Source organism: Oncorhynchus mykiss, chromosome 3, assembly GCF_057628025.1.
Source record: "Oncorhynchus mykiss isolate SJ-2025 chromosome 3, ASM5762802v1, whole genome shotgun sequence".
In the NCBI taxonomy this organism is placed as follows: Eukaryota; Metazoa; Chordata; class Actinopteri; order Salmoniformes; family Salmonidae; genus Oncorhynchus; species Oncorhynchus mykiss.
In genome coordinates this window covers 27,660,049-27,672,404 of record NC_143024.1, presented here as the reverse complement: position 1 = coordinate 27,672,404, position 12,356 = coordinate 27,660,049, and the positions used below count along the sequence as shown (strand labels likewise).

The window sequence follows — 12,356 nt, the reverse complement described above, 5'->3', positions numbered from 1 at the left end:
CTGCATGGCCACTGCATCACAGGCTAACGCTGAACTATCACTGCATGGCCACTTCATCACAGGCTAACGCTGAACTATCACTGCATGGCCACTGTATCACAGGCTAACACTGGACTATCACTGCATGGCCACTGTATCACAGGCTAACACTGGACTATCACTGCATGGCCACTGCATCACAGGCTAACATTACACTATTACTGAATCACCACTGTATGACAGGCTAACATTACACTATTACTGAATCACCACTGTATGACAGGCTAACATTACACTATTACTGAATCACAACTGTATTACAGGCTAACATTACACTATCACTGAATCACAGGCTAACATTACACAATCACTGAATCACCACTGTATGACAGGCTAACATTACACTATCACTGAATCACAGGCTAACATTACACAATCACTAAATCACCACTGTATGACAGGCTAACATTACACTATCACTGAATCACAGGCTAACATTACACAATCACTGAATCACCACTGTATCACAGGCTAACATTACACTATTACTGAATCACCACTGTATGACAGGCTAACATTACACTATTACTGAATCACCACTGTATTACAGGCTAACATTACACTATCTCTAAATCACCACTGTTTGACAGGCTAACATTACACTATTACTGAATCACCACTGTATTACAGGCTAACATTACACTATCACTAAATCACCACTGTATGACAGGCTAACATTACACTATTACTGAATCACCACTGTATTACAGGCTAACATTACACTATCACTGAATCACAGGCTAACATTACACAATCACTGAATCACCACTGTATTACAGGCTAACATTACACTATCACTGAATCACCACTGTATGACAGGCTAACATTACACTTTCACTGAATCACAGGCTAACATTACACTATCACTGAATCACCACTGTATGACAGGCTAACATTACACTTCCACTGAATCACAGGCTAACATTACACTATCACTGAATCACCACTGTATGACAGGCTAACATTACACTACCACTGTATTACAGGCTAACATTACACTATCTCTAAATCACCACTGTTTGACAGGCTAACATTACACTATTACTGAATCACCACTGTATTACAGGCTAACATTACACTATCACTAAATCACCACTGTATGACAGGCTAACATTACACTATTACTGAATCACCACTGTATTACAGGCTAACATTACACTATCACTGAATCACAGGCTAACATTACACTATCACTGAATCACCACTGTATGACAGGCTAACATTACACTTCCACTGAATCACAGGCTAACATTACACTATCACTGAATCACCACTGTATGACAGGCTAACATTACACTACCACTGTATCACAGGCTAACATTACACTATTACTGAATCACCACTGTATGACAGGTTAACATTACACTATCACTGAATCACCACTGTATGACAGGCTAACATTACACTTTCACTGAATCACAGGCTAACATTACACTATCACTGAATCACCACTGTATGACAGGCTAACATTACACTTCCACTGAATCACAGGCTAACATTACACTATCACTGAATCACAGGCTAACATTACACTATCACTGAATCACCACTGTATGACAGGCTAACATTACACTATTACTGAATCACCACTGTATGACAGGCTAACATTACACTATTACTGAATCACCACAGGCTAACATTACACTATCACTGAATCACAGGCTAACATTACACTATCACTGAATCACCACTGTATGACAGGCTAACATTACACTACCACTGTATCACAGGCTAACATTACACTATTACTGAATCACCACTGTATGACAGGCTAACATTACACTATCACTGAATCACCACTGTATGACAGGCTAACATTACACTGTCACTGAATCACCACTGTATGACAGGCTAACATTACACTTTCACTGAATCACAGGCTAACATTACACTATCACTGAATCACCACTGTATGACAGGCTAACATTACACTACCACTGTATCACAGGCTAACATTACACTATTACTGAATCACCACAGGCTAACATTACACTATCACTGAATCACCACTGTATCAGAGGCTAACATTACACTGAACATACTACATCTATTTAAAACAGATTTATTAAAATGTATTTCATATGTATTTCTTTAAATGTATTTAAACCTAGATTATGACCAATTTCCACTGTTATTTTCAACATAACCATGTCCAACCACATAGGCAGGTAATTGTAGTTATTTCTTAGAAATCCACAATCTTCTTTCATCTAGTTCTCTCTTCCCAACGTAGAGGAACAATGTGACATTTATGAGCCTGTAATAACATGACTTTAGATGAGTCATACTACAGGTTCTTTCTGAAATAACATCTGCTTTAAGCCAGTTGCTCCTGCTTCTCTAAGAAAAGGGCACAGAATTCAACACTTGATGTGCAATGTAACACAAGAGAGTTCAGTGCTTAGGGCCACATTTATGCTACATTTTCAGCATTCCAAAGCAGTGCCTGTATCGTTACAGATTGGGTAATAACTATCTCACTGTTACTAAAGCAACCATCAGAATTATGTCCAAAAAGCATCTGTGTCCTGGAGAAAGCTGTATCGAGTTTGTGTGTGTGGTATTAATAAATACGTGTGTGTGTGGGTGTGTGTTCGTGTCTGTCTGTCTGTGTGTGCAGCATACCTTTGTGTGTTTGTGTGCCTTGCTTAAAGGTGAACTCTAATGAATAATGAATGTCTCTATTTTGCTGAGAATGAGTGTGACCTCTTCCTCTTTGGTTATGATGAATCTCTCTCTCTCTCTCTCTCTCTCTCTCTCTCTCTCTCTCTCTCTCTCTCTCTCTCTCTCTCTCCCCCTCTCTCTGTCTTTTTCTCTCTCTCTGTCTCTCTCTCGCTTCCTACACCTCTCTCTTTCTCTCCTCCAGGCCCACTGGGATGGCTTGACTGGGCGGATCACTTTCAACAGAACCAACGGCTTGAGGACAGACTTTGACCTGGATGTGATTAGTCTGAAGGAGGATGGACTGGAGAAGGTACTAGGGGCGTGTGTTTGTGTGTGTGTGTGTGTGTGTGTGTGTGTGTGTGTGGGTGTGTGTGTGTGGGTGTGTGTGTGTGTGTGTGTGTGTGTGTGTGTGTGTGTGTGTGTGTGTGTGTGTGTGTGTGCGTGTGTGCGCGTGTGTGTGCGTGTGTGTTTGAGTGTGCATGTTTATAATACATGACCATGTGTGCACATCTATGGAGGAGATAACTCATAAACAAAAGATTGTCAACACAACAGATCCAACCTACACCCACACACACACACACCCTCCTAACACACATGCTCCCCTGTGTGTGCCTCTCAGCTGCTCCTGACCTCCCCATCCCTCTCTGTGGCGTGTGTCTGCGCCTCCATGAATAATTTACTCTCTTAATGAAAAAACCTTCAGGAGCCCTCCAGCCTCATGAAGTCTGAATTAAACAGTTGATTTACAATTACAAAGCAGCCATCTCTAAGGCCTCAGTAGTGGGCATCAGAGAGAGGAGCAGGACTGTTGTGTCTGTAGTGGGTTGGTGCTGCAGAGCAGAGTGTCTGCTGAGATGAGAAGCCCTGTAGCGGGTAAGAGAATAACACAGCCAGGATGAGAGGCCCCTGCAGGCTTGCCCCTCTCCTCCTTCTCTTCTTCTTTCAGCTTCCACCAACCCCTCCTTACACACTCACACACATGCACACACATATACTCAGTACTCCACCTCTTCAGCTCAAGCACACATTCCCAGAATTTCCTCCAGCACCCTTAGGACACGGCTGACAGCAGTGTGAACTCTTAACTCTTAACCTGCGAGATGTGAAGAGGTGTGTTTGTGTGTGTGTGTGTGTGTGTGTGTGTGTGTGTGTGTGTGTGTGTGTGTGTGTGTGTGTGTGTGTGTGTGTGTGTGTGTGTGTGTGTGTGTGTGTGTGTGGGTGGGTGGGTGGGTGGGTGGGTGGGTGGGTGGGTGGGTGGGGCGGGCGGACGGGTGGTTGCGTGTTTGTAATAACGCACCTCACATCATATTTTCTAATAGACACACTCTTCCCTGAACAGTATTTATTTGTAGAAGATATAAGTGAAGTGCACTAAATGCTAATGTTTTTCTCTGTTTTTCCCCTCAGATTGGAACATGGGACCCTCCTAGTGGCTTGAACATGACAGACCACCAGAAGGGGAAGACATCCAACGTCACAGACTCCTTAGCCAACAGATCTCTAGTTGTCTCCACCATACTGGTAAATACCATTCCCTCTTTGCTCTGTGGTAGACACTTTTTGTCTATTCATAGAGAAATTAAATTGCTGTACTAACTGTCAGCTGGGTGCTATAACAGAGTTCTACCATGTCTATATAAGTGATTGTGAATGCCCAGAACTGCTCTAAGATTTAATTGACTCCTTGGAAAAGGTGTTATTCCTATTTAGTTTTTACAGTGCCTTGCGAAAGTATTCGGCCCCCTTGAACTTTGCGACCTTTTGCCACATTTCAGGCTTCAAACATAAAGATATAAAACTGTATTTTTTTGTGAAGAATCAACAACAAGTGGGACACAATCATGAAGTGGAACGACATTTATTGGATATTTCAAACTTTTTTAACAAATCAAAAACTGAAAAATTGGGCGTGCAAAATTATTCAGCCCCCTTAAGTTAATACTTTGTAGCGCCACCTTTTGCTGCGATTACAGCTGTAAGTCGCTTGGGGTATGTCTCTATCAGTTTTGCACATCGAGAGACTGACATTTTTTCCCATTCCTCCTTGCAAAACAACTCGAGCTCAGTGAGGTTGGATGGAGAGCATTTGTGAACAGCAGTTTTCAGTTCTTTCCACAGATTCTCGATTGGATTCAGGTCTGGACTTTGACTTGGCCATTCTAACACCTGGATATGTTTATTTTTGAACCATTCCATTGTAGATTTTGCTTTATGTCTTGGATCATTGTCTTGTTGGAAGACAAATCTCCGTCCCAGTCGCAGGTCTTTTGCAGACTCCATCAGGTTTTCTTGCAGAATGGTCCTGTATTTGGCTCCATCCATCTTCCCATCAATTTTAACCATCTTTCCTGTCCCTGCTGAAGAAAAGCAGGCCCAAACCATGATGCTGCCACCACCATGTTTGACAGTGGGGATGGTGTGTTCAGCTGTGTTGCTTTTACGCCAAACATAACGTTTTGCATTGTTGCCAAAAAGTTCAATTTTGGTTTCATCTGACCAGAGCACCTTCTTCCACATGTTTGGTGTGTCTCCCATGTGGCTTGTGGCAAACTTTAAACTACACTTATGGATATCTTTAAGAAATGGCTTTCTTCTTGCCACTCTTCAATAAAGGCCAGATTTGTGCAATATACGGCTGATTGTTGTTCTATGGACAGAGTCTCCCACCTCAGCTGTAGATCTCTGCAGTTCATCCAGAGTGATCATGGGCCTATTGGCTGCATCTCTGATCAGTCTTCTCCTTGTATGAGCTGAAAGTTTAGAGGGACGGCCAGGTCTTGGTAAATTTGCAGTGGTCTGATACTCCTTCCATTTCAATATTATCGCTTGCACAGTGCTCCTTGGGATGTGTAAAGCTTGGGAAATCTTTTTGTATCCAAATCCGGCTTTAAACTTCTTCACAACAGTATCTCGGACCTGCCTGGTGTGTTCCTTGTTCTTCATGATGCTCTCTGCGCTTTTAACGGACCTCTGAGACTATCACAGTGCAGGTGCATTTATACGGAGACTTGATTACACACAGGTGGATTGTATTTATCATCATTAGTCATTTAGGTCAATATTGGATCATTCAGAGATCCTCACTGAACTTCTGGAGAGCGTTTGCTGCACTGAAAGTAAAGGGGCTGAATAATTTTGCACGCCCAATTTTTCAGTTTTTGATTTGTTAAAAAAGTTTGAAATATCCAATAAATGTCGTTCCACTTCATGATTGTGTCCCACTTGTTGTTGATTCTTCACAAAAAAATACAGTTTTATATCTTTATGTTTGAAGCCTGAAATGTGGCAAAAGGTCGCAAAGTTCAAGGGGGCTGAATACTTTCGCAAGGCACTGTAGGTCATTTTCTTTGAAAAGTGCTCCACTTGAATTTCTCAGGATGGTTGTCGGCCTGTGAGCGAATTGAATGGAAGTACACCACTTTTAAATTGCCAGTCCACACTTCACTTCACTGCTGGGGAGAGGTCCCTTTCCAATTGGTTGAGAACAGTTTCAGGCAGGGCTAATTGGCTGATTGATTGTCCAATACGATGTCATGGTTTAAGGCTCTCTCTCTATCTAGCATTTTATTAGTCCCTCTGTTGAGGAGTTTTTACTCTACCCAGTGATGTTAAACCCAGACATTCAGGGGAACTCTGGGGGAAGTTAAAGAGTTCCTTAGGACCTCTAATGCTTCTCTATGAGTCACACAGACGGACTCACGGCTATCTTCCTCAGGTTTCATCAAACCGTATTTGCCATTTTAGAAAAGCGCTATAAAAATCCTGTGTATTGTTATTATTCACTCTATAGAAGATTTATAAAAAACACTTAGCTTCAACGATGAGCGTATCACTCCCGATCCTGTGGTGTCTATCTGTTGGGGTGGAGTTGTCTGTGAGTTGTAAAGAAAGTCTGCTCTGGTGCTGTAGGGATTCTGTAGGCTACACGACGACTCCATCCCTCCTATCTCCTCCTTCTGAAAGCCATACCAGAGCCCGCCACAATTGACTCATCACGAGTAAACAGGAAGCTTCTAGAATCAAGAAAATTAACGCAATTTACGATCCGATTATTAAGAAGCAGAGCGTAAAAATAACAATATCAACCAAATTGCGGTTTGTCATTATTTATCCCGTGCTGCGCTTGCCTTACCTCTCCCATGCATGCTGCCGCTGTGCTCTGATTGAATTGCTGTTATTAGTTAAGACTCTACATGTCTGTAATTAGTGAGTCATGGGGAGATCTTGGCTGGCTTTGAGGGGAGGAGAAAAGAAGAGAGAGGGCTGACAATAATTGGGTTTGTTACATTTGATTGATGCACACTTTTATCCAACTTCTCGGAATTTTTTTTCATGCCAGACTGAAGGATTACAAGCCCCTCTTTAAAAGTTGGAGCTGTAATTAGTTTTCAATGCCTCAGAAATCTGAACTAATCAAAAGAGTTTTGGCCATTTTGTCAAGACCTCATACTGGTAATAGACTAGTGGTTAAAGTCATAGTACATGTACAGTGCCTTGCAAAAGTATTCATCCCCCTTGGCGTTTTTCCTATTATGTTGCATTACAACCTACAACCCAAGGAGGGCATTTATCAGAGAGGCAACAAAGAGACCAAAGATAACCCTGAAGGAGCTGCAAAGCCCCACAGCGGAGATTGGAGTATCTGTCCATAGGACCACTTTAAGCCGTACACTCCACAGAGCTGGGCTTTATGGAAGAGTGACCAGATAAAAGCTGTTGCTTAAAGACAAAAACAAGCGCGGAGGGAGACTCCCCAAACATATGGGAGAAGGTACTCTGGTCAGATGATACTAAAATTGAGCTTTTGGCAATCAAGGAAAATGCTATGTCTGGCGCAAACCCAACACCTCTCATCACTCTGAGAACATGATGGTTTTCATCGGCAGGGACTGGGAAACTGGTATGAATGATGACTTTTTAGCGTTATCAAAACCTGTGGTTTGAATTGAAGAGGGCAGTCCATAAGCGCAGATGAAGGATATCAAGGATCTGGAAGGATTCTGTATGAAGGAATGGTCCAAGATCCCTCCCAATGTGTTCTCCAACTCTTTTTTTTAGACAAAAAAATATTACTTAATCGCTTTCTCTGAGCATACAATATAGCTCAATATATCATACAATATAGCTCAGTATTTGAATTATTTATTTTATACAGTCATTATTGCTCACCTTTACCAGGGGTGTCAATTATTTCAGACCCCACTGTATACAACCCGATGGAATCATCCTCACCTGGGGCACCAATCATAGTAGTGGACATAAACAGATTCCACGTCCTTTTGGCTCCACTAGATAATCCTCCTCACCCGGGGCACCAATTGTAGTAGTCCTATAGCCCTGTTTCCCCTGTGGGAGGGGCTTTTAGTATGCCAGACATGAGGAACAATTAATTGAAACTGAATTTGATATGAGACTTTTATTTACTACCGAGAGATATTGGGAGGAGAGAGAGGGGAGGAGGAAGGGATTAGATAGAGGAAGAAGAATAGGGATAGTGAGAGAGAGAGCAAGAGAGAGAGAGCAAGAGTGCGAGAGAGAGAGAGCGAGAGAGAGAGAGCGAGAGAGAGAGAGAGAGAAGAGAGAGAGAGAGAAGAGAGAGAAGAGAGAGAGAGAGAGAGAGAGAGAGCGAGAAAGAGAGAGCGAGAGAGAGAGAGAGAGAAGAGAGAGAAGAGAGAGAAGAGAGAGAAGAGAGAGAGAGAGAGAGAGAGAGAGAGAGAGAGAGAGGAACCATAATATGACATTTATAGTGTCTATTCATTTGGAATGTTTAATGCACATTTTTTATTGTTTTTTTTCACTTTTGTTTATTATCTAGTTCACTTCCTTTGGCAATTTAAACATGTTTCCCATGCCAATAAATCCCTTTGAATTGAATTTAGAGAGAGAGAGAGAGAGAGAGAGAGAGAGAGAGAGAGAGAGAAACTATGAAAGTTAGACTTAATATGAATATGTTATGTGCTCAGGTCTAGATCTGTGCTTCTAACCTTTGTGTTATCTGTATTCTATGCCTTTTGATGGACTGAGAGAGAATGCAAACACACACACACACACACACACACACACACACACTCATACAAGCAATGCAAACAAGCTGTGGATAGCCTCACAGTATAATTATGATTATGAATGAGACAGATGTGAAAAACTCATTAATTACCTCACACTGACAAATAACTACTGTAAAGGTTCATTAAGCTAAATGACAGTATAATCAACAATAAGTAGCTAGTGCAACACTATATCCTGTTGATAACCTGTTCTACCCATCATCTGTCAAACATGTCTCTCTGGCTCTGCACACCTACAATGGCTGGGGGATCAGCTATATATGCATTGTATTATAAACCCTTTCCCCCTTCAGCAGAAACTGATTTTACACAACGCTCCAAGGGTAAGGAGTTGTTACTAAGGTAACAGGTGATGGGAATCTAAATAAATGAATTGACAAATCAACCTTTCAAGCTTATTTACTTTATTTCCTTGTCTTTTCATACACTTCATAGCTCCTCTTTTGGTTTCTTTAGTCAAAGCACAGACACTCAATTCGCTGAATATCTTCACTAACCAACTTTGAAATCAAACCTGTTTCAAATATACACTAGATTGCCACATTTTATGTGGACACTCATTCCAAAATCATGGGCATTAATATGGAGTTGGTCCCCCCTTTGTTGCTATAACAGTCTACACTCTCTGGGAAGGTTTTCCACTAGATTTCAGAACATTGCTGCAGGACTTGCTTCCATTCAGCCACAAGAGCATTAGTGAGGTTGGGCGCTGATGTTGGGCGATTAGGCCTGGCTCGCAGTCGGCATTCCAATTCATCCCAAAGGTGTTCGATGGGGATGAGGTCAGGCTCTGTGCAGGCTATTCAAGTTTTTCCACACCGATCTCAACAAACCATTTCTGTATGGACCTCGCTTTGTGCAAAGGGGCATTGTCATGCTTAAGTAGGAAAGGTGCCTTCCCCAAACTATTGAATCATCCAGAATGTCATGGGTTCACAGAATAATCCAGAATGTCATGGGTCCCCCGATCCTCAAAAAGTTCTACAGCTGCACCATCGAGACCCCACTGACCGGTTGCATCACCACCTGGTATGGTAACTGCTCGGCATCTGACCGTAAGGCACTACAGAGGGTACTACGGCCCTGTACATCACTGGGGCCAAGCTTCCTGCCATCCAGGACTCCAAGACTTGTCACCCAAGTCACAGACTGTTTTCTCTGCTACCACACGGCAAGCGATAACGGAGCGCCAAGTCTAGGACTAAAAGCTCCTTAACAGCTTCTACCCCCAAGCCATAAGACTGCTGAACAATTAATCAAATGGCCACCAAATGATTTACATTGACCCCCCCCCCCCCCCTTACCTCGACTAACCTGTACCCCTGCACATTGACTCAGTACCGGTGCCCCCTGTATATAGCCTCGTTATTGTTTATTTATTGTGTTTCTTTTTTATTATTCTTTACTTTAAGTTATTTGGTAAATAAACTACATTTTGAAGTGCACTGTTGGTTAAGGGCTTGTAAGTTTGCATTTGACGGTAAGGTCTAAACATGTGACAAGTTTGATTTGATTGTATGCTGTAGCGTTAAGTTTTCTCTTCAACTGGAACTAAGGGGCCTAGCCCAAACCATGAAAAACAGCCCAGACCATTCTTCCTCCACCGCCAAACTTTACAGTTGGCACTATTTATTCGGGCAGGTACCGTTCTCCGGGCATCTGTTAAACCCAGATTCGTCCGTCGGACTGCCAGATGGTGATGCGTGATTCATCACTCCAGAGAAAGCCTTTCCACTGCTCCAGAGTCCAATGGTTGTGAGCTTAACACCACTCCAGCCAATGCTTGGCATTGCGCATGGTGATGTTAAGCTTGTGTGGCAGTGGAAACCCATTTCTTGAAGCTCCCGACAAACGGTTCTTGTGCTGATGTTGCTTCCAGGGACAGTTTGGAACTCGGTAGTTAGTGTTGCAACCGAGGACAGACAATTTTTACGCGCTACGTGCTTCAGCACTCGGCGGTCCCGTTCTGTGAGCTTGTGTGGCCTACCACTTCTCGACTGAGCTGTTGTTGCTCCTAGACATTTCCACTTCACAATAACAGCACTTACAGTGGACCATGGCTGCTCTAACAGGGCAGAAATTTGACAAACTGACTTGTTGGAAAGGTAACATCCTATGACGGTGCCACATTGAAAGTCACTGAGCTCTTCAGCAAGGCCATTCTACTGTGAATGTTTGTCTATGGAGATTGCATGGCTGTGTGCTAAATTTTAAACAACTGGCAGCAACGGGTGCTGCTGAAATAACCAAATCCACTAATTTGAAGAGGTGTCCACATACTTTTGTATATATAGTGTATATTTCATAAATAGGGTTTCTGTAGTATTAGTTGATTATTTTAAAATTGTTCATCATCATTTCTAGTTTGACCATTTCTAACTGTAAGAGTTTAACTTTTATTAGTAGGCAGTAGTCCTATGTGTTCCATGACTTTGATTAGGCAGTAGTCCTATGTGTTCCATGATTCCACATCACACGTGTGACATTTTGCCACTGATAAGGTTGCACTATGCTCTTCTTCTCTGACACATTACATACATACAACACGAAGAATCACACCCTGGAACCAATGGTAGTAGTGCTCGCCAACAGATCACACCTCCTATAGCCTTGTTTCCCCTGTGGGACGGGCTCGGCTCTGCCAATAGGTGTTTAGTATGCCAGACATAAAGAACATTTCATTGAAACAGAATTTGAATTGAGACTTTTATTTACTACGGTTGCGTGATCTATGAGTCGCCGATCGGGTTGAATTAAAAGGTACAAATCCACACACGCTCTGTCGGGCTCCCTGAGGATCAAAGGAGTCACAAATGAGGAGAGTGAGAGAGAGAGAGACAGAGAGAGTGAGAGAGAGAGAGAGAGAGAGAGCGAGAGAGAGAGTGAATCAGCTTTGTTTGCACTATATAATAAACCCTTTTCCCCATATAGCGCAATCTGATTTTTCAGAGTTTTTTCACAGTGCTTCAAGTGCCCAATAATAAGGAGTTGTTACTAAGGTAAGAGGTAAAGGGGATCTAAATAAATGAATAGACTAGTCAACCTTTCAAGCTTATTATCTACTTTCTACGCTGTCTCTTCATATACTCTTCATAGCTATTCCAGGTACAGACATTCAAGCAACTCTTTATCTTCACTAATTGACTTTGAAATCAGAATTATTTCAAATAAATTTCATAAATACATATATACTCTAGTATTAATTGGGTATTTCACAATTGTTCATAATTATTTCTAGTTTGACCATTTCAGATTCTTCGAGTTAAACTTTGATTAAACAGTGAGCCTATGGGAAGTCTTCCACGACTCTACATGACACGTAGAGAGCACTGAGTGGGTTCTCTTTGTTCTTTGCTCTAGGCGGTAGCCTCGTAGCATACTGGCCCAATCATTATAAAAATAAAATAAATGCTCAAATGAGCCAGTATCATTGGGACACATTATTTTCATTGGGACACATAATCCATTTTAGAAGAATCAAGGTGATTTAGCATTCAAGGGTGAGTGACTCTCCAGATCAGCAGTATAAATACAGAAGTACTTTAATAAGCTTTGCTATACAGAGATAGCTAGCTAGTCTGT

The 12,356-nt window shown here is 42.1% G+C and overlaps 1 protein-coding gene across 2 annotated transcripts in view; it reads left to right on the top strand.

Moving 5' to 3' along the window:
- The window catches only part of LOC110512031 (glutamate receptor ionotropic, kainate 2), a 229,455-nt gene that overhangs the window by 138,168 nt on the left and 78,931 nt on the right, over positions 1 to 12,356 (top strand). For both annotated transcript variants that reach the window (XM_036970551.2, XM_036970556.2), the window contains exons 9-10: positions 2,906 to 3,013; positions 4,114 to 4,227. In XM_036970551.2, the coding sequence (XP_036826446.1) occupies positions 2,906 to 3,013; positions 4,114 to 4,227 (222 nt within the window). The remainder of the gene's footprint in view (positions 1 to 2,905; positions 3,014 to 4,113; positions 4,228 to 12,356) is intronic.